This window comes from Dermacentor andersoni, chromosome 2 (assembly GCF_023375885.2).
Source record: "Dermacentor andersoni chromosome 2, qqDerAnde1_hic_scaffold, whole genome shotgun sequence".
Taxonomy (NCBI): Eukaryota; Metazoa; Arthropoda; class Arachnida; order Ixodida; family Ixodidae; genus Dermacentor; species Dermacentor andersoni.
This window is the reverse complement of record NC_092815.1, coordinates 233,978,904-233,998,022: the sequence shown is the minus strand read 5'-3', so window position 1 is coordinate 233,998,022 and position 19,119 is coordinate 233,978,904. Positions and strand designations below refer to the sequence as shown.

Below are 19,119 nucleotides of genomic sequence, written 5' to 3'. Positions count from 1 at the left end.
TCGCCTCAATGGTAAGCTCAGCCTACTTAGCGGTAGATTAAGCTTGCCGGTAGAGCACTCAATTAAATTGAGACTAAATGTGGACATGCGCAATGGGTCAGTCGTATCACTTCAAACCGCTACTTTATTAAGCTGCCTTCTATGTGCACTGGTGGGAATTGCCAAGAACTTCGCAGCCGATTTTGTAGCAGGCAACAATAATTTCGAATGGTTATCGGCCGGACGCTATTCATGAGCATCAAAAATGGTTGTAGAGTACCGGCGCGCACCATTGCTGCTATTCTCGAGGAGGTTAACCGTCGCACGCGACCACTCTAGAACAAATTACTACCATCCGCGGCCACACTGAGTCAACCAGCGCACCCGAAAAAAAGAATACTGCGCTTCCAGAGCAGTAAAGCGAGACACATAAATTCCCCCCCCCCCCCGGAAAACTGGCGGCATAGACACGTGGAATGCTAACAGCCAATGAAGTAATCTCACTTTCGTCCTAAAGTCGTTGGGCTAGTAAAGTGGCCGAGCCACAAGTCTACATCGTTATGAGCGCACACGGATAAATGCGACACAGCAAAACAACTGATAACAAGCCAGGAAGGTTCAGTTTGCCGAGTGCACCTGATACAGCTGCCGTGCCGAACGTGCGATGTGCACGTCCTTGGTTAACGAACAGCTCTCCCACCAAGGCCACGTCGCCAGTACGAAGTAGGAATGCATGACGCACCACCAACGAATAATGGACCGAGCACGCACTACTAGGCCCGACAGAACATCCTAAACTACGCACAACTCGTTATTATGGCGCACATAGCTTAATGGCAGAGCGCTCATAAGCGCGACGTGTTTTCTGAAAGCGTATGAAGTCAATATGACGCATATCATGTAGTAGCTGCGTGCACGTTGCAGCATGTACTGGCACATGTGAAGAACATGCTGTAATATATATATATTTTTTTTGGCCTGGTATAGATATGCCGTGCGCGAACTATCGCGTTTACCTGAACAAAAGATGCATTTTCGAAAAGTGATTGAAGCAGCATGTGAATGATGCGAAAACAAAAAATATCGCTTGCGACGTACTTGCGCAGGTCGTGGCAGCCTCTAACCATGATATTGGCCTTGGATAAAGCTTTCGTTATCGCCAAGAATCTGGATTTCCCGTCAGTATCCCGTGTGGTTCCTATCAGACTACACAAAAGGCTGAATCGCAGCGATGACATTATGCCGTATGCGTACGCAAGATGACTTGGTCGAATTTATAGTACTTACTGTTTGCAAACAAAGTTTCCGTACAAATGATTGGAAGCGCTTATCAGTCATATGCTATCAAATCTCTTTATAACGACGCTGAAGGGGAACCGAAATTCATTATATTCATTACTGCCCTTCACTGTTATGCATGCTTAATGAAGTGCACAATCTTGAACTTGATTAGAAGACGGCCTTGCGGCCAGTAGAAACGCTACATGACCATGTGCGCTGAACAGAAAACAGCGAAATAAATTTCGACGTCCTCAACACACAACTTAGCATCTGATAGGATTGCGTTTGCGATAGCAGCCTTCTGTTTCATTGTGATGGTCTTTCGTTTTCGCTTTCAGTTGGCTTGTCTCTAGCATCGCGAAATGGCGACGCGGTTGAATAGGTTGCACGCTGCGACGCCAACGTTTTTTGTCACGTTACAGCAGCACGTGCCACACAGAGAGGCGTGGTCTCCGAGATTGCACCGGTACAATCTCTGAGGCCACGCCTAGCTGTACTAGCCTTCGCGGTGCCGCAGTCGGAGAAATTGCGGTGGCGATAATGAACCTCTGCTTATGCGCAGCTACGCGCAGTGGTGAAAAAGACCAGTGTTCGTTGGCGCATTCAACGCAAATACCCAAGTTTTGGCACCGAATTGGCGCTGAACCCCACGGAATGCGATGTAGCCTGCAAAGGTAGGGAATTTCTCGTTTCGGAGACAAATCATGTTTGTATTTCGGAGACATATCAAGTTCGGCAAATCTATTGGCAGGATAATTTTACTTCGTTGAAACCAGATATTAAAACGTGGATATCTACGATGATTTCAAGGGGGATTTCACTTTGTTACATACAATAATCGTTTTGCCCCGTTTCGTTATAACTACGTTTCACTCTAACATGTATTTGTTAATATCGTGTCATCCCTTCTAATTACAGTTGACAAATCTGAAGCAACATTAGGAACAAGCTACATTGTCTGCGGGTGCACCAGCCTGTGTAACTGTCTAAGCCAGCTCCCTGAAACCTGAAGTGGCCAATGTGTGATAGCGCAGTCACAAAGCAAACCTCCAGAAGGTGCTTTAGAAACAGTTTGCTTATGTTGTGGTGTTATTGATTTGATTTTTTAAAAATTCTTTGAAACACTTGGTCACTTTAGCGCTTCATTTATGTGATTAATCATTGTTTGTGTTAAACATGGCTTCAACATGCGTTATCACTTTTGTGGCCTTGCCAATACTTCAGTGGTCTTTAAAACTGAAGGTAGCGCTAAAAAGGACGGACACACGATGAAAAGACGACACGACGACGAGGAAACGTCGTGTAGTCTTTTCATCGTGTGTCCGTCCTTTTTAGCGCTACCTTCAGTTTTAAAGAATGCATCACCAACTAGCCCAACACCAAGTTTTATTGAAGTATACTTCAGTGGTCCTATGCTGGGTTGTAAGAAATGAGCCGCAGGCATTGGTGCTGCCAGTACAGCCAAACTTTTTTCAATATTGTGAGGATTAGGAACATTTCTATTCATTTGTCCATTCAGCAAGTATCAGGAGACAATTCCTTTATTAGTAATGCTATAGTGGAAGGGTGTATTGTGTTCATAAATTCATGTGTGTGCCAAATATTCATGTAAGAAAAACGTTCGTGATAATGTTCCAGGAGTCCTTGATATTATTCCATACGCAAATCTCGAACAATATTGAGAAGGTAAGGAAAATTATCTTGGGTTTCCTCAGACCATCTCATATGTGCAGTGTACGCCGTTTCTACCCGGATCACTCAAGCTCAGCGACATTTCGTTGGACAGTTGATCTCGAAGGAGTCACCCTGAATTGCAATGTTATGACTGAATTTTAGCGTCTAGAGCCCACTTAAAATGTAATATGTGCTAGTGATTCCCCTGACAACAGTGTTCCCACTAAATCGACAGGTTTGGTACTTCTTGCTGTCATTTTTGCTACTCCCTAGCCTTATACACCAGTGCTTTTCGATACAGTTTTAAGGGTCTGATGCTTGCAATGAATGTTACATTCCCGACTAGAAGTTCCGCCATATTTTAAAAGAGCTTTGAATAGTTTGTACGTATATTACCTTGGGGTCTTAATGTCCTGTCACTCAACAAATTTATAAATCTCAATGAATTGCTTTACGAAATTATAGGGCTACGTTACAAATATTGTCTAGCAGTTATAGTACATTGCTCTTAAAAAGTCCTGCGAAAACATTTTTAGGACTGCTACAAAACGTCTCGCAAACATCTAGCCGTTTCTAAAACAGTTAAACAACGTGTCGCAAAACGTGTTATATCGGTTTTTAAAACGGCTACAAGATGTCTTGCAAAACGTCTTATATCCCTTATTTGGCGGTGCATTAGGCGGTGTCATGGTTGGGGTCGGGCATGAAATAGATGGTAGCTGGCCCATGCCGTCGTCCAACTTTCCACACTGAGGACGTTGTTGAAAGGAGAGACTTGTTCTCATATAGATCGAGGTATACGGGATTTATTTAAAGTAACTACATGAGAACGCTACAGTTCATCAGTCTAACATGACTGAAAGTGGAATCCACCTTCAGGAGCCGCACAACAGCTGCTTATAAACACTCTGTCCACCCTAGATCCCTAGGTGAGGGAAAAACGGCCGTTCAACCTGCTACCAATTCGGAGCGTTCAACGACATCGTAGACGACCCGCCTTTGAGGGGAGGGGGGGGTTACACACATACTTCCGCACAGGCTTCACTGATCACGCCGAGGTGAGTGGGTTCTCGCAGGCACGGTGCTTGACCCGAGCAGGCGCCTCTTCATCCCAGTGCTGACTCCGCAGACAATGGCCGCCGCGTCTATCCATGACTTCTAAACTGCGTGAGACGGCAGCGCAAAATACCTTCCAGGGGCTCCCCTGCTTCAAACAGCCCGTGGCGGCCACGGCAAATCCACGAACAATACTTGGTCCGCCGACCGCGTTTAGTCACAGCGGCGCCAAGGGGGTAAGTTGACTAAGTTGATGCGGCACACCGTTGTCCCTACAAAACGAGTCGCCGCGGCAGGTGGGGAAGGGTTCCATGGTCGCTTCTCGGAAACTCGCCACCCTCGCAGCTGCGGCTGGCTGGGAAATTTTTGTAGGTCGGTACCCTTGCAGGCCGTTCGTAAGAGCTCCCCCATGGGCCGAAAATCTCGACTGGTCAGTGCTGATAACCGCTGGGCAGGAAGAGAATGGCTGGTGGCAAGGGAAGGGATGCCTTGGCTTACAGCGACCAACTGTGAAATGATGACACCGCCCCAAAACATCCAACAAGGACAGGCAACTGCAAAACGAACCCCACAACACAGCTCTGTGCCGAGATGACGTATCTGGGATCTCACTTTAGACCCGCCAGGCTTCAAAGAAAACAGATGTGCAGAAACAAAGAATGCTGCATTTCGCTACTATAAATTGGAAGGAATTTCGTGCTGACAAATTGGGCAATCATGGAGGGAGTCCTACTAAATGAGAGGGAATCTTCTTGGCGTAACAAAATTAACAATACCAACCCCAAAATTTAGGCGGGATCTCTAAACGCAGAATTCGAATTGCCGTGCTCAAACCATTCGCATTGATATGCAGCTTTCCCTTCTTATGTCTAACGGAGAATTTGTACTCTTGGAAAGTGAGGCTCAATCGGAGCAAGCGGCCATTTTTGTGTGACATTTGATTGAGCCACGTCAGAGGACAATGGTCGATCTCGAAGATGAACCTCGCTCCGTACAGTAACACGACAACTTCTGGGCTGCCCAAACTAAACAAGCACATTCCTTCTCTGAAGCGCTGTAGGCTTCCTCTCTTACAGTTAGTTTACGCTGGCATAGAAATAGGATATTCCTCATTATCGTCGTCGACCTGACTAAGTACCACGCCCATACCTCTGTCGCTTGCGTCGCACTGAACTACGAATTCATTTGCGTAGTCTGGCGCGCGAAGCACAGGAGGAGAAACCAATAGCGTTTTCGAATTTTGGAAAGCGTTCTCTTTGTCCTTGTCCCAGTGCACGCTATTCGGCGCTCCCTTTCGGAGGCCGTCCGCTAAAAGAGTTGCTATTTGCGAGTAATTCGGAATGTACCGTTGATAGTACCCCCCAAGTCCCAAAAATGAACGAATGTCTTATCATGCGCGGCTGTGAAAATTCTCCAATCGTAGCTATTTTCAGCTCGGCCGGCCATCTCGTGCCCTGACCGACAACATGGCCCAGATAAGTAACCTGCCAGCAGCCAAACCTACACTTTTCCGCTTTCATCGTTAAGCCGGCTTCGCTCAACCGTGAGAATACCTGTCTGATGTGGGATACGTGCTGTTCCCAGCTGTCCAAAAAAATTGCTACATCATCGATATGGCAAGGCGAACTCCTGCAAGTCCTTTAGGACAATATCCATTAACTTCTGAGGGCGAGAAGGCGAAAAGTGCCTACAGGTGAGATAAATGTGGCATAGCGGCTGGCAGTTTCTGAAAGGGGAACTTGACAGTATCTCCGCACGAGTTTTATAAATGAAATGTATTTAGCAGCGCTAACTCTTTCATTTCGATCCTCAATGTTGGGTATCGGGTACAGCTGATCCCTAGTGATGGCATTTAACTTCCTGTAGTCAACACACGGACGAGAGTCCTTATTAGGGATTTCTACCAGTATTAGCGGTGACGTGTAGTCACTCTCAGCAGTCTCAATGACTCCCAACTCTAGCATGCGCTGTATCTCTGCCTCCATAATTTCTCTCTGTCGTGGAGACACCCTGTAAGGCTTTGATATTACGGGTTCGGCTGATGTGAGCTCTATTTCATGCGTTATTAGTTCGGTTCTACCTGGCCGATCGCTGAATCTGTCGAGATATTCCCCTAACATCCCTTTTAGCTCATCTAGTTGCTCGGGTCTAAGAGCGTGCGAGCTTACCGAATGTTTTACTACTTCTTCTAGGCTGATTTCAGAGTTGGAGGTTGCCTTATACTCATTAAACTTGGTACTAGTGTCATCCTGCTGTTTGATGGTACAGTTAACGACTCCGCTCCACTCTACATACGGCCTCATCAAATTGCAGTGGTATATCCTTACGTCCTTCCTTCGAACGGGAATTTTCAGAGCATAGTTAGTATCTGAAAGTTTGTGCAACACTTTAACGGGTCCGTCCCAGTGAACTTCAAGCTTGTTCTTTCTTGAAGGTTTGAAGATTACCTGGTCTCCGGCGTACGCAGCCTCGCATTCTTGTCGTAATAGAACTTGGCGTTTTTTTGAGATACTCCCATGTTCTTTCTGACTAGTTCTTGGGTTGCACTTAGCCGTTCCAGCAGATTTAGCACATACTCAACCACTGTAGGACTCTCTTTCCTCCCACATCTCTCTTAACATTCTCAGTGGAGAACGGAGTGTCCTCCCATACACTAGTTCTGCTGGCGAGAACTCTGTAGCCTCATGTGGAACCGTTCGCAAAGCAAACAAAGTTGCCAGTAGACAGTTCTCCCCGTCCTCCTTGTGCTCGTAACAGAGCGCCCGCAAAACTCGCTTAAGCACTGAATGCCACCTCTCTACACTATTGACTGAGGGTTATAGACGGAACTGTGTATCAAATTTACCCTCCGCTTTTGCAAGAATGTGGAAGTCAGTGGGCTGGTGAATACTGACCCTTGATCCGCCTGAATTTCGGCTGGAAACCCAACTCATGCGAATACTGTCAAAAGCGCGTCTCCTACTTCGGTGGAGCTGAGCACTTTCAGAGGGATTGCTTCTGGAAACTTTGTAGCCGGACGCAGCATGGTAAACTAGTACCTGTAACCTGACTTTGTCTTTGGTAGGGGCCCTAACGTGTCTATCACAAGTCGTCTGAAAGGTTCTATTATGAAGGGCATTACCTTTAGTGGAGCTTTCCAGGTTTCTCCTGGTTTACCCGAGCGCTGGCATGCGTCGCATGATCTTACAAAGTTTTCTACGTCTTTGAAATAGCCAGGCCAGTAGCATTCTATAAGCAATCTTTCCTTCGATTTGTTTGTGCCTAGATGGCCAGACCACCCATTACCATGACAGAGACTGAAAAGGTCCTTCCTGTACTTAGTAGGTACGACTAACTGATCTAGGATCCTACCCTTTCGATCTCTGTAGTGCCGATACAACAATCCTCCTCTCTCTTGTATCGTCACGTTGCGCCTAGCAATGCCTTCTTTAGTTGTGTGATGCAATTTAGCTAACCTGTCATCATTCTTTTGCTCGGCTGCCAGTGACTCTCTCTCCCCACGTAAGGGCTGATCAAAGTTCCTTGAGGCCGGTGATAATAACGACCCTGTCTCGCTTGCGATTGCGTTAGCTGGCTCTTCCTGCAGGCGTGAACTTTGACACCCTAGTGATCCGCTCTAATTGAGCTGGTCAGCTGGCAGGCTTTCCTCAACCGTTTTTTTTTTTGTCCTTCGAGCCTAGCTCCGGACCCGGTTACTGAAGTTATCTCTTTTGCTACTTCCGCTGGAGCAGCTTTTGCATTTTCAGCCGAAAGCTATGCGATTTTCCGAGCTTAGCCTCGCGTCAACGCCTGTAGTACGCCCTCTCCCAGTTTAAGCCCTTTGTCACGCAGTAATTGATCTGACCGATTCGAAAAAATGTGAGGGTACTGCAGCGACAAAAATTTGGAAACTGCAGCCTCGGTCACGAGCTCCCCGAACGGTCCACTGATTTTGACTTTGGCCATGGGCATGCACACGCTGGGTTCTTGTGCAACCTGTTTGAGCCATGCTATTTCTCCCCTGAAGTCATCTACCGTCACCTAAGACGGATGGACAATGTCCATTGTGGCGGCACTGTCTCGCAGTACCCGGCATGGTTTGAAATTAACTTGCAGGTCGTGAAGATATGGGCTTAAAAGTTCGATATTCTCGTCTTTTTCATCCACGTAGGAGAAAACTACGCTAGGCTTGCCGCAGTTTACAGCGATATGTCCGAGTTTGTGGCACTTATAGCAGCGGATTGGTCTAAAATATTCGAACTTTCTTTTCTGCTCTTTTTGTGCAGGTTTCCCCGTTTAATTTCTCCTCGCTCTTTTCTGAGGGCTTTTCCTCCACGTCTACAGGCTCCGGTCGTCTAGTCTGCGAACCCTTTTTGAACGGGAATGGTTTCCGCGGTCCATTTCGACCGTCCCGATTTCCGTCCTCGGCGTTAATTCAGCTTTCTACGCGTTGCGTACTCTTCGGCTAATTCAGCCGCCCTTTCCACAGTGTTTACATTTTCTCTGTCTTGCACCCACAGCTTCAAAGATTGTGGAATGCTTTTGTAAAACTGCTCTAGACACATGCATTCAACAATCATGTCTCTGCTCTCGTACGCTTCCGCGCTTTTCAACCACTCGACTAGGTTCGTCTTTAAGCTATTATAAAGGAGGTTTATTGGGGTTCGCAGCAACCGCCGGTTCTACGATGCACCGAGCACAGTCCCCGAGCTCGAGCTTCTGCTGCGCGCTTGATGCTGCCGATGCTGCTGACTGCGCGCATGTTCGTCATCTTCCTTACAATGGCCCCGCGGAAATAAAGGAGCCATCCTGGCGACTTAGTTTTCTGGAAGGACGGTAGAATTGTGATACGGCTTGAGACGCTGAACGTGAACGACTTCGCGGTTACGACGTCGCATGTCGGACGGCGGCGTTAGTGGCTCAACCAGGTAATTAACGGGTGATGTTCTCTCGAGAACGCGGTATGGACCGTCGTACTTCGGAAGGAGCGTTGAGGCGAACCCAGGCGTGCGGTGTGGCACTAACAACCAGACGAGAGCACCCGGGAGAAAAGTGGGAGTCGAGTTCTGGGCATCGTGAACGGCTTTTTTGCGGTGCTGGTCGTCCGAGGTGAATCGGCGGGCAAGCTGGCGACATTCCTCTGCTTGTCTGGCGGCTTCCGAGATCGGCAGGCATTCGGATGGGTCCGGCCGGTAGGGCAGAATGGTGTCGATGGTGTGCGAAGGATGACGGCCGTAAAGAAGGTAAAAGGGTGAGAATCCGGTAGTGGCCTGAGTCGCGGTGTTGTAGGCGTAGGTGACAAACGGAAGAACTAGGTCCCAATTAGAGTGATCAGGTAAGACATACATGGCGAGCATGTCACCAAAAGTTCGATTAAAGCGTTCCGTGGTACCGTTAGTCTGTGGGTGATAAGCAGTGCATTTACGATGAACAATAGCACATTCAGCAAGCAGTTGTTCCATGTCTTCAGATAAGAAGGCGCGGCCTCTATCGCTTAAAAGTTCATGTGGACCTCCATGACGAAGGAGAAATCGGCGAAGTAGGAAATTGGCGACCTCCTGCGCTGTAGCATTTGGTAGAGCAGCAGTCTCCGAATAACGGGTTAAGTGGTCTACCGCAACGATTATCCACCTGTTGCCGGCAGGAGTCAACGGAAGTGGCCCGTAGAGATCTATGCCCACGCGATCAAAGGGTCGGGATGGGCATTGTAAAGGCTGGAGTTCACCGGCGGAGTTGTGCTGTGGCGCTTTCCGGCGTTGGCACTCATGACAAGAGCGGACGATCTTTCGAACAAAATTATACATTCCCCGCCAGTAATAGCGGTGGCGAAGTCTTTCGTAGGTCTTGAAGACTCCCGCATGGCCACACTGAGGCTCGACGTGGAACGAGGAGCAGAGCTCTGATCGCAAGATTCGCGGAATGACGAGTAACCAGGTGCGTCCCTCTGGGGCATAGTTGCGTCGATATAGTAGCTGGTCGCGAATCGCAAAATGAGGCACTTGGCGCCGAAGCGTGCGTGACGCTGGAACTTTCGACGTATCCGAGAGAAGGTCGAGCAGAGATGCAGTCCAGGGATCATTACGCTGTGCAGCAGCGATAGTGTCAACGTCCAGAGAGGATAATGTGCACTCGCAGGGGGAGTCGTGACTGGCCTTCGGGGGAAGCGGTGATCGGGATAGCGCGTCAGCGTCGGAGTGCTTTCGCCCGGAACGGTACACCAGGCGGATGTCGTATTCTTGGATTCGCAATGCCCAGCGTGCAAGGCGGCCCGATGGATCTTTGAGCGTCGACAGCCAACATAGTGCGTGGTGGTAGGTCACTACGTCAAAAGATCGGCCGTATAAATATGGGCGAAACTTGCCAAGCGCCCACACAATGGCCAAACACTCCTTTTCGGTAACGCTGTAATTGGTCTCCGCCTTGGTTAACGTGGGACTCGCGTATGCGACGACATATTCTGGGTGGCCAGGTTGACGCTGTGCCAACACAGCGCCAAGGCCTACGCCGCTTGCATCGGTATGGATTTCGTTTGGCGCTTGTGGGTCAAAATGGCGAAGAATGGGTGGCGTCGTGAGAAGACGGCGCAAGGTTGTGAAGGCGTCGTCACACTCTGGAGACGATGATGAGATATCTCGGGCGCCACCAAGGAGCTGCGTGAGAGGCGATATAATTGACGCAAAGTTTCGGCGCCTCCAAGGAGCTGCGTGAGAGGCGATATAATTGACGCAAAGTTTCGAACGAATCGCCGGAAGTAAGAGCAGAGGCCGATAAAACTGCGTAGCTCTTTCATAGTAGCAGGTTTTGGGAACGCAGTAACAGCACGTAGCTTCTCGGGATCCGGGCGAATGCCCTCCTTTGAGACGACATGGCCTAAAATTGTTAGCTGACGAACAGCAAATCGACACTTCTTCAAGTTAAGTTGCAACCCGGCGTTGGTCAAGCAAGTGAGTACGTGCTGGAGGCGGAGCAGGTGGGTTGGGAAATCAGGGGCGAACACTACAATGTCGTCAAGATAGCAAAGACATATTTTCCATTTGAGGCCACGTAGCACATTATCCATCATTCTTTCGAACGTAGCAGGCGCGTTGCAAAGTCCGAAAGGCATCACGATGAATTCATACAAGCCGTCTGGTGTAACAAAGGCAGTTTTCGGGCGATCGGCCTCTGCCATCGGAACCTGCCAGTAGCCTGACCGCAAATCCAGCGAAGAAAAGAACTCGGCTCCCTGCAAACAGTCCAGAGCATCATCGATGCGTGGTAATGGGTAGACGTCCTTCAGCGTGATCTTGTTCAACCGTCGACAGTCAACACAGAAGCGGATGGAGCCGTCTTTCTTTGTGACGAGGACCACGGGAGAGGCCCATGGGCTTTGGGAAGGTTGAATGACGCCTCGACGGAGCATGTCATCGACCTGGTCTGCAATGACGCGACGTTCCGTAGCGGACACGCGATATGGTCTTTGTCGCAGGGGTGAGTGAGTACCAGTGTCGATATAATGCTTGACTGTCGATGCACGGCCAAGGGAGGTTTGCGCAACGTCGAAAGAAAGGCGGAAGTGCTGAAGGATTGCGACAAGTTGAGATCGCTGCGAAGGCGTCAGATCTTCGTCGATGAATGGGCTGAACACACCAGTCGATGTTGAGTCTGGTACGGAGAGTGCACTCAGTTCATGGGCAGCAGTAGAAGACACTTCGTCGAGGACGGAGACAATTCGTGTGGAATCGACCGACTCGACGTAACCAAGGCATTCGCGGCGGAGCAGTGATAGCGGCGATGAAAGAGGATTGTAAATGGGCATCGTGCTCACACCGGCGGCAAGGTCAAGAGCTGCAAAGGGCAAAGGAAGCGCTTTTCGGGTAACAAAGTGATGAGAGGGCATGAAGAAGACCGTCCCATCGGATATGGTACTACAGAAGACTGGTACGAATGCTGACGAGCACGGGGGGATACAGGTGTCTTCTTTCACGACAATTTTAGCGGCAGGATGGGCATCGACCGAGGCCAGGTCCCCAAGGTGGAAAAGTTCAATCTCAGCTCGAGCGCAATTGATGATGGCATTGTGGCGTGACAGAAAATCCCATCCTAGAATAACGGCGTGGGAGCACGATGAAAGAACTATGAATTCAATCGTGTACAAAACGTCCTGTATGATCACACGGGCAGTACAAGCAGCGGTATGGCGAATGGGTTGAGCACTCGCCGTTCGGAGCGACAATCCAGACAGAGACGTCGTCACTTTGCGAAGCGAACGGCAAAACCTGGCATCCATAACTGAAATAGCGGCACCGGTATCGACTAAGGCGAGTGTAGCGACATCTTCGATAAACACATCAATGACATTGGCAGGTAAAGGAGGAGGACTTCGGCATGTCGACACTTGCGCAGTTCTTGCCTCAGGAACTGCGTCGTCTAGTTTCCCTCTTCGTTAGAGACGGGTCGTCGACGCATAGGGGAAAGCGATCGACGACGTGGGGAGGGTGACCGGAGGCGTTCGAAGCGAGGACGGCGATCAGTCGGGGAGCGAGCTGGTGATGGGCCGAAGGGTTCGTAAGGCGCATTTGCATCAGGCGGCACGTAGGGCGCTCGGCGATCGTCGTCGAACGCCTGCGATCGGCAGCGGCAGAACCTTGCGACATGACCGGGACACCTACATGCGAAGCATATAGGGCGATTGTCCGGCGTACGCCACGGGTTAGCGACGGCAGTGGTGGTCCGGGGGACGGGAGGGGGAGGGTGGTGCACAGGCTGCTGGAAGCGACGCACGGGCACACTGCGAGGTGCCATTGCAGCAACCGTAGCATAAGTGACTGGTGTAGTCACGACATCCTGCTGGTGAACAGCCGGCAGCGCTTCCGCGACCTCTTCATGGATCACGTTACAGATATGAGACGGCAAAGTGCTGGCAGACTCCTGAGTGACGGACACCAGAGATAGCTGTCGTGCGACTTCTTCGCGGACGAAATCCTTGATTTGCGTTATCAGGGAGGCTTGTTCTGGGCCGGTGGTAAGGCTGCAGAGTGATGCCGCATTTGGTGTGGGATGTCGCCTTGTCAGAGCTCGCTGCTTACGCAATTCATCATAGCTCTGGCACAAGCTGATGACGTCGCCAACAGTGCGCGGGTCCTTGGCCAGAAGCATTTGGAACGCGTCATCGTCGATTCCCTTCATGACGTGCTTGATCTTTTCCGCTTCCGTCATGGCAGCGTTCACGCGCCTGCACAAATCGAGAACGTCTTCTATATAGCTGGTGAATGTCTCACCCGTGTCTTGTGCGCGTGTACGCAAACGCTGCTCGGCTCGGAGTTTCCTGACGGCGGGTCGGTCAAATACTTCTGTAATGGACGTCTTGAGCACCGACCACGTTCGGATATCCCTTTCATGATTTCTGAACCAGAGACTGGCTACGCCCGCGAGGTAGAATGAGACGTAAGCCAGCTTGTCCGAGTCATTCCATTTGTTGTGAACGCTCACCCGTTCGTAGGACGACAGCCACTCTTCAACGTCGTTGTCATCGGTTCCGCTGAAGATGGGAGGCTCCAGCTGGCGAACGGTGCCAGCGCAAGGGACGGGTGGCGATGGAAGAGTCTGCTGGTCGGCGTCCCGCATGGCAGAGGGTAGCGTCCGAGAACGGAGTTCCAGGATGGTAGAGTGGAACGTTACCCCGCACGGCTCCACCACTTATAAAGGAGGTTTATTGGGGTTCGCAGCGACCGCCGGTTCTACGATGCACCGAGCACAGTCGCCGAGCTCGAGCTTCTGCTGCGCGCTTGATGCTGCCGATGCTGCTGACTGCGCGCATGTTTGTCATCTTCCTTACACTATATGCAAACTCCGGATATCCCTCGCTATCCTTCTTGCCTGTGCTTCTAAAGCTCTGCCGAAAGGCTTCGGCTGAAAGGCGGTACCTTTTCAAAAGACTAGCCTTAACTTTTGCATAATCATATGCATCCTGCGCACTGAGTCTGGCGATTATTTCCACAGCCTCACACGGCAACATAGACAGCAACCGCTGGGGCCATGTACTCGGACCGAAGTTCAACTTCTCGCAAGTCCATTCAAAATTTCCTACGAACAACCTATGTCGTTGCCGACCTCAAATGGCTTCAACAGCCTGTTCATGCGGTCTGCCTCACTTGATCGCCCCAGAGCCCCTTCACTTCCTTGAGACAACTCCAACCTTTTCTGTCAAGCTCAAGTTGCATTTTCCCAACTCTCATTCCTCTCTGTCCCGTTCTTGTCTCTCTCTCTGTCCCGTTTCTCTCTTTTCCTAAGAAGTTCTAGCCCAATTTCAACGTCCTCCTCACTGGCCTCTTTGGAACTCAGCTTCAAGAATTTCCATTTTAGCATTTCCTTGTGTACCTCAAGGCCCAGTTCCTCACCAACAATAAGCAATTCATCTCTCAGCAGTGTCCTTAACTCCATGATTGCTGCTTTACTGCCTTGGTCCTGCTCGCTAAACCTACTTAGGAAAACACAACCTAGCTAACAATCAACAATCTAGCTTCCCTACTGTTCTAAACAGAACAACCACAAAATGAAGCCTAGAGAGTCAAAGCAAGAACCAAGCACTCACCGCAGACACAGTACCACGTCGCAAAGTCCGTCTCAGCGCTGTAAGCCAGTTGTGATGGTTGGGGTCGGGCATGAAATAGATGGTAGCTCGCCCATGCCGTCGTTCAACTTATCCACGCTGAGGACGTTGAAGGGAGTGACTTGTTCTCATCGAGAACGAAGAATATGGGATTTAATTACAGTAACTACATGAGAACGTTACAGTTCATCAGTCTAACATGACTGAAAGAGGAATCCACCCTCAGCAGCCACACAGCAGCTGCTTATTAACACTCTGTTTTCCCTAGATCCCTAGGTGAGAAAAAACGGCCGTTCAACCTGCTACCAGTTCGGAGCGTTCAAAGTCATCGTAGCCGACTCGCCTTTGAGGGGGGGGGGGAGGTTTACACACGCACTTCCGCACAGGTTCCATTGACCACGCCAAGGTGAGTGGGTTCTCGCAGACACGGTGCTTGACCCGAGCAGGAGCTTCTTCATCCCAGTGTTGACTCCGCGGACAATGGCCGCCGTGTCTGTCCATGACTTCTAAGCTGCGTGAGACGGCAGCGCAAGACACCTTCCAGGGGCTCCCCTGCTTCAAAGAGCCCGTGGCGGCCACGGCGAATCCACGAACAATACTTGGTCCGCCGACCGCGTTTAGTCATAGCGGCGCCGAGCTATAGCCGAGTTGATGCGGCACACCATCTTCCCTACAAAACGAGTCGCTGCGGCAGGTGGGGAAGGGTTCCATGGTCGGTTCTCGGAAACTCGTCACCCTCGCAGCTGCAGCTGGCTGGGAAAATTTTGTAGCCAGTACCCTTGCCGGCCGTTCGTAACAATGGTCTTCACGACGGCTACAAGGCGTTTTAAGACATCCGACAAAGTTTTGGTAAGACGTCTTGTAAACGTTTATAATATTTTCAAGACGTCTTGTTGATCTTGCCAAGGCGTCTTGTAGATGGCTAATAGACCAGTGTGGGTTCAGTGGGATCGATACATCCTGTTCGGTGTTGCGCTTCCGTTCTTCGCGCAAGACACTGCGCTGGGCTCCTAAGAGGGCTTCACACAGCTGGGGAATTTCTAAGGTACGGCGTCTTGCCTGATGCACCTGCATTACGCAAGCCGCTAACGACGTTCCTCGGGAGTCTCCTGAACACGCGAAGCCCACGCCTTTTGCCGGAATTGTTCGGTCGGTCAGTCGGTCGACTCATGATGAGCCTGCCACCGATTGCGTCGCTGCTCCATCCTTCTCGCTCGGCCACTCGATCACCAGACGAACCCGTTGCCCCCAAAGCGCTCACACAACCAGTAGCAATTGCTAGAGGAGGTCAACCCAGCGCGGCTCCACCTACCTTGCTCCTCCACGACGCTTCGCCTCGTTTCTCAGTCCCCCTTTCGTTCAACGATACCTACACTTTCCTCTAGGTGGCGTTACTTTGCCGTGCGCTCATTGTTTAATCTAGGTAGGATATTAAGCAGTATAGTAGCAAGAGCTTGGTGGCGCAACCCACCACCCCGTTCAAGAGGGGACGCTCATAACATCCATCCATCCATCCTCGATTTGCAACGTCTGGCTAATATCTGTGGACAGGAAGACAACAATTTAGGTTTGAAATTTAGTGTTAGAAAATCAGATGTTATAGTATTCAATGAAAACAGTGAACAGACAGTGGAGATACAGGGCCAGGAAATACCTCGGGTAACAGAATATAAATACCTTGATATATGGATAAACGAAGGCAATATGTATATGGAAACACAGGAAAAACGATAACAGTGAAGGGGAAGAGAAATTCAGCCATAATGAAGCACAGAGCGATATGGGGATACAATAGGTACGATGTCCTCCGTGGTATGTGGAAAGGTGCAATGGTTCCAGGACTTACATTTGGAAATGCGGTTGTTTGCTTTAAATCAGGGCTACAATCAGGACTCGACGGGAACCAAAGGTCAGTGGGTCGCCTCGCATTGGGCGCTCACGGGAAGACTACAAATGAAGCTGTGCAGGGTGATATGGGCTGGACTAGTTATGAAACGAGGGAAGTTCGCACTAAAATTGAATATGAAGAACGGCTGAGGAATATGGACGAAAGTAAATGGACTGGGAGAGTGTTGAGGTATCTGTACAGGGAAAATATTGATTCACAGTGAAGTAAAAGAACTAGGAAGCTTACCAGCAAGTATGCGGCCTCTAGAGTGGGCAACACAGCAATAAAAAGGTCAAGCGGAAAGTCAGAGAAGCTGGAATAATCTCACGGGTTGCGGCAATGGAAAAGAAACCTGCATGAGTAACTACTTAACAGGAAAAACGAAATCATTAAAGAAACAATTTATGATAATTTAAAGGGAAGCTGGTTAGTTTTCGAATCGAGATCGGGATGCCTTAGAACACGCACCTATAAAGCGAGATATAAGAAGGAAGAAGAAACATGTACTTGCTGCGGTAAAGCTAGGTAAACTATGCAGCATGTTTTATTAGAATATGAAGACGTCTATCCAGCGGTCGATTTAGCACCACTGGCCTCCTTGAAGCCCTTGGGTTCAGTGAGAGCAGTGGAAAATTAAACATGTCCGCAATAGGCATTGGTCAGAGGCGATTGGAGGATTGGTCGAAGAAAAGTGGGGAAACGACAAAAAACTGGGACGTACAAAAGCACAGTTTTCAACAGGGGATCGGAAAATTTTGTTGTGGGAGTTCACGTTTTTTTTTTTCTTTTTTTCTTGTTCAACCAAAGTAGGGCATTAGTTACTATAATAGGAAGAGCTTGGTGGCGCAAACCCCCGCCTCGTTCCAAAGGGGACGCTCATAACATCCATCCATACATCCATCCATCCATCCTCGGCGCGCTCCTTCGTACTTTCCCCGGCGGGCGGTTTCTTCACCTCCAGGCGCGTTCCTCCATCACTTCCTTCGCGCCTTCAAACATACATTCACCGATTCCACAAGCTGGTCAATTACGCGTGCGTGTAAAATTTCACCGACGATTACGATACTCTTTAATGACAAATTTGAGCGCAGCTCTATATGTGTTTTCATTTCGCGATATACTGATCGGCTGGCGCGGACAATCTGTCGTGTGCGACACGTTGCAAACGGAGCGAACTGTGTCACGACTGCCTCGGCGGGAGATCGCGAGAAGCAGCACGTGGGTGACGCGTGGGCGTGAATCACAGCAGCATCCGCAGTGAGACCTCCACTCATGCAGTGCTTTCTTTCCATACAAACTACGCGCGCTACTCTGGTGCCATCTCGTAGCCATCGTCGTCGCAAAGCCGGTCTTGTGCAGCACTATACTTCTGACGCGTTCGCCATACCCTCCTCCTCCGCTTTCGGCATCGTGGTTCCGCTGAACCCTCCTTCCCCGCTATCCTCCACGCTCTCTTCGCTATCGCCGTCTTTTATCTCCGGCTGCACTCCGCGTTCGCCTTCATCGTTCGCTGTGCTCGTTCGCTCGGTTGCAATGTACGACGCCGATGCTCACCCCATGAACGCGCACCTAGGAGCCGCGCTCTAAGACAGTATTGCAGTGCAGTATTGTTTTGTAACTGATGCATTTTAGATTAAATTGTTAAGTTTTACGTGCCAAAACTACGATCTGAGTAAGATGCTCGCCGTTGTAAGGGTCTTTGGATTAAATTCGACAACCTGGGGCTGAATTAAAGTCCACATAAATCGACGTATACGGTTGTTTTTGCATTTCGCCCCCATCGAAATGGGGCCGGCGTGACCGGGATTTGATCCCGCGACCTTGTGCTTCGCAGTGCAACACCATATTCACTAAGCAACCGGCGTATCAACTTATGTATTTCCTGTGCTTCGGAAGAAACAGAAAAATCAAAAAAGTAAAAGAGAAGAGGAGAAGGAGGACGCTGGCCCGAAAAGCGTAATCTGGCTAAGGCAGTGCCATAATGCGACGCTAACTGACTTTCGCCAGAGAAAGGGTACGGGGAAAGTCACCTTGTCGCGAAAGGTATAGTTGATGGCCTCTTCGACCTCCCGGTAGGCTTGCGCCGCTTGCAGCAGGATGGGGCTCTGGGCGTCCCACTGCTCGGGCGGCACGGGTCGCGTCCAGCCGAGGAAGCCGCCAGACACCTTGGACGCTGAAGCCATCGCGGTGCTGCTGCTGGCTGCGGATGTCGGGGGCACCGTTCCAGAACCATTGTGGGCACATGGAGGGATGACGATGTTCCTGTCTCGAGTCAGTGGCTCGTGCCCACTACGGCCAAGAAGCAGACGGTTTTCCACGCGTTGACGCGACAGCGTTAAGGGCCCCCCGTGTCGCAGAAAATCCGGTGTTGGCGTTGTTGTCCGTGAGCACCCGCCGTGGTTGCTCAGTGGCTATGGTGTTGGGCTGCTGAGCACGAGGTCGCGGGATCGAATCCCGGCCACGGCGGCCGCATTTCGATGGGGGCGAAATGCGAAAACACCCGTGTGCTTAGATTTAGGTGCACGTTAAAGAACCCCAGGTGGTCAAAATTTCCGGAGTCCTCCACTACGGCGTGCCTCATAATCAGAAAGTGGTTTTGGCACGTAAAACCCCAAATATTATTATTGTCCGTGAGCGAAAATTTTCGTATATACTTAGGTGTATGTATATG

The 19,119-nt window shown here is 50.0% G+C and overlaps 1 protein-coding gene across 1 annotated transcript in view; it reads right to left on the bottom strand.

Annotated features, from left to right (window-relative positions):
* LOC126539805 (uncharacterized) overlaps positions 1-18,768 on the bottom strand; it is a 65,549-nt gene extending 46,781 nt beyond the window's left edge. Inside the window, exon 1 of the mRNA XM_055075728.2 lies at positions 18,479-18,768. Within this exon, the coding sequence (XP_054931703.1) occupies positions 18,479-18,631 (153 nt within the window). The 5' untranslated portion in view covers positions 18,632-18,768. The remainder of the gene's footprint in view (positions 1-18,478) is intronic.
* Between the last annotated feature and the right edge of the window lie 351 nt (positions 18,769-19,119).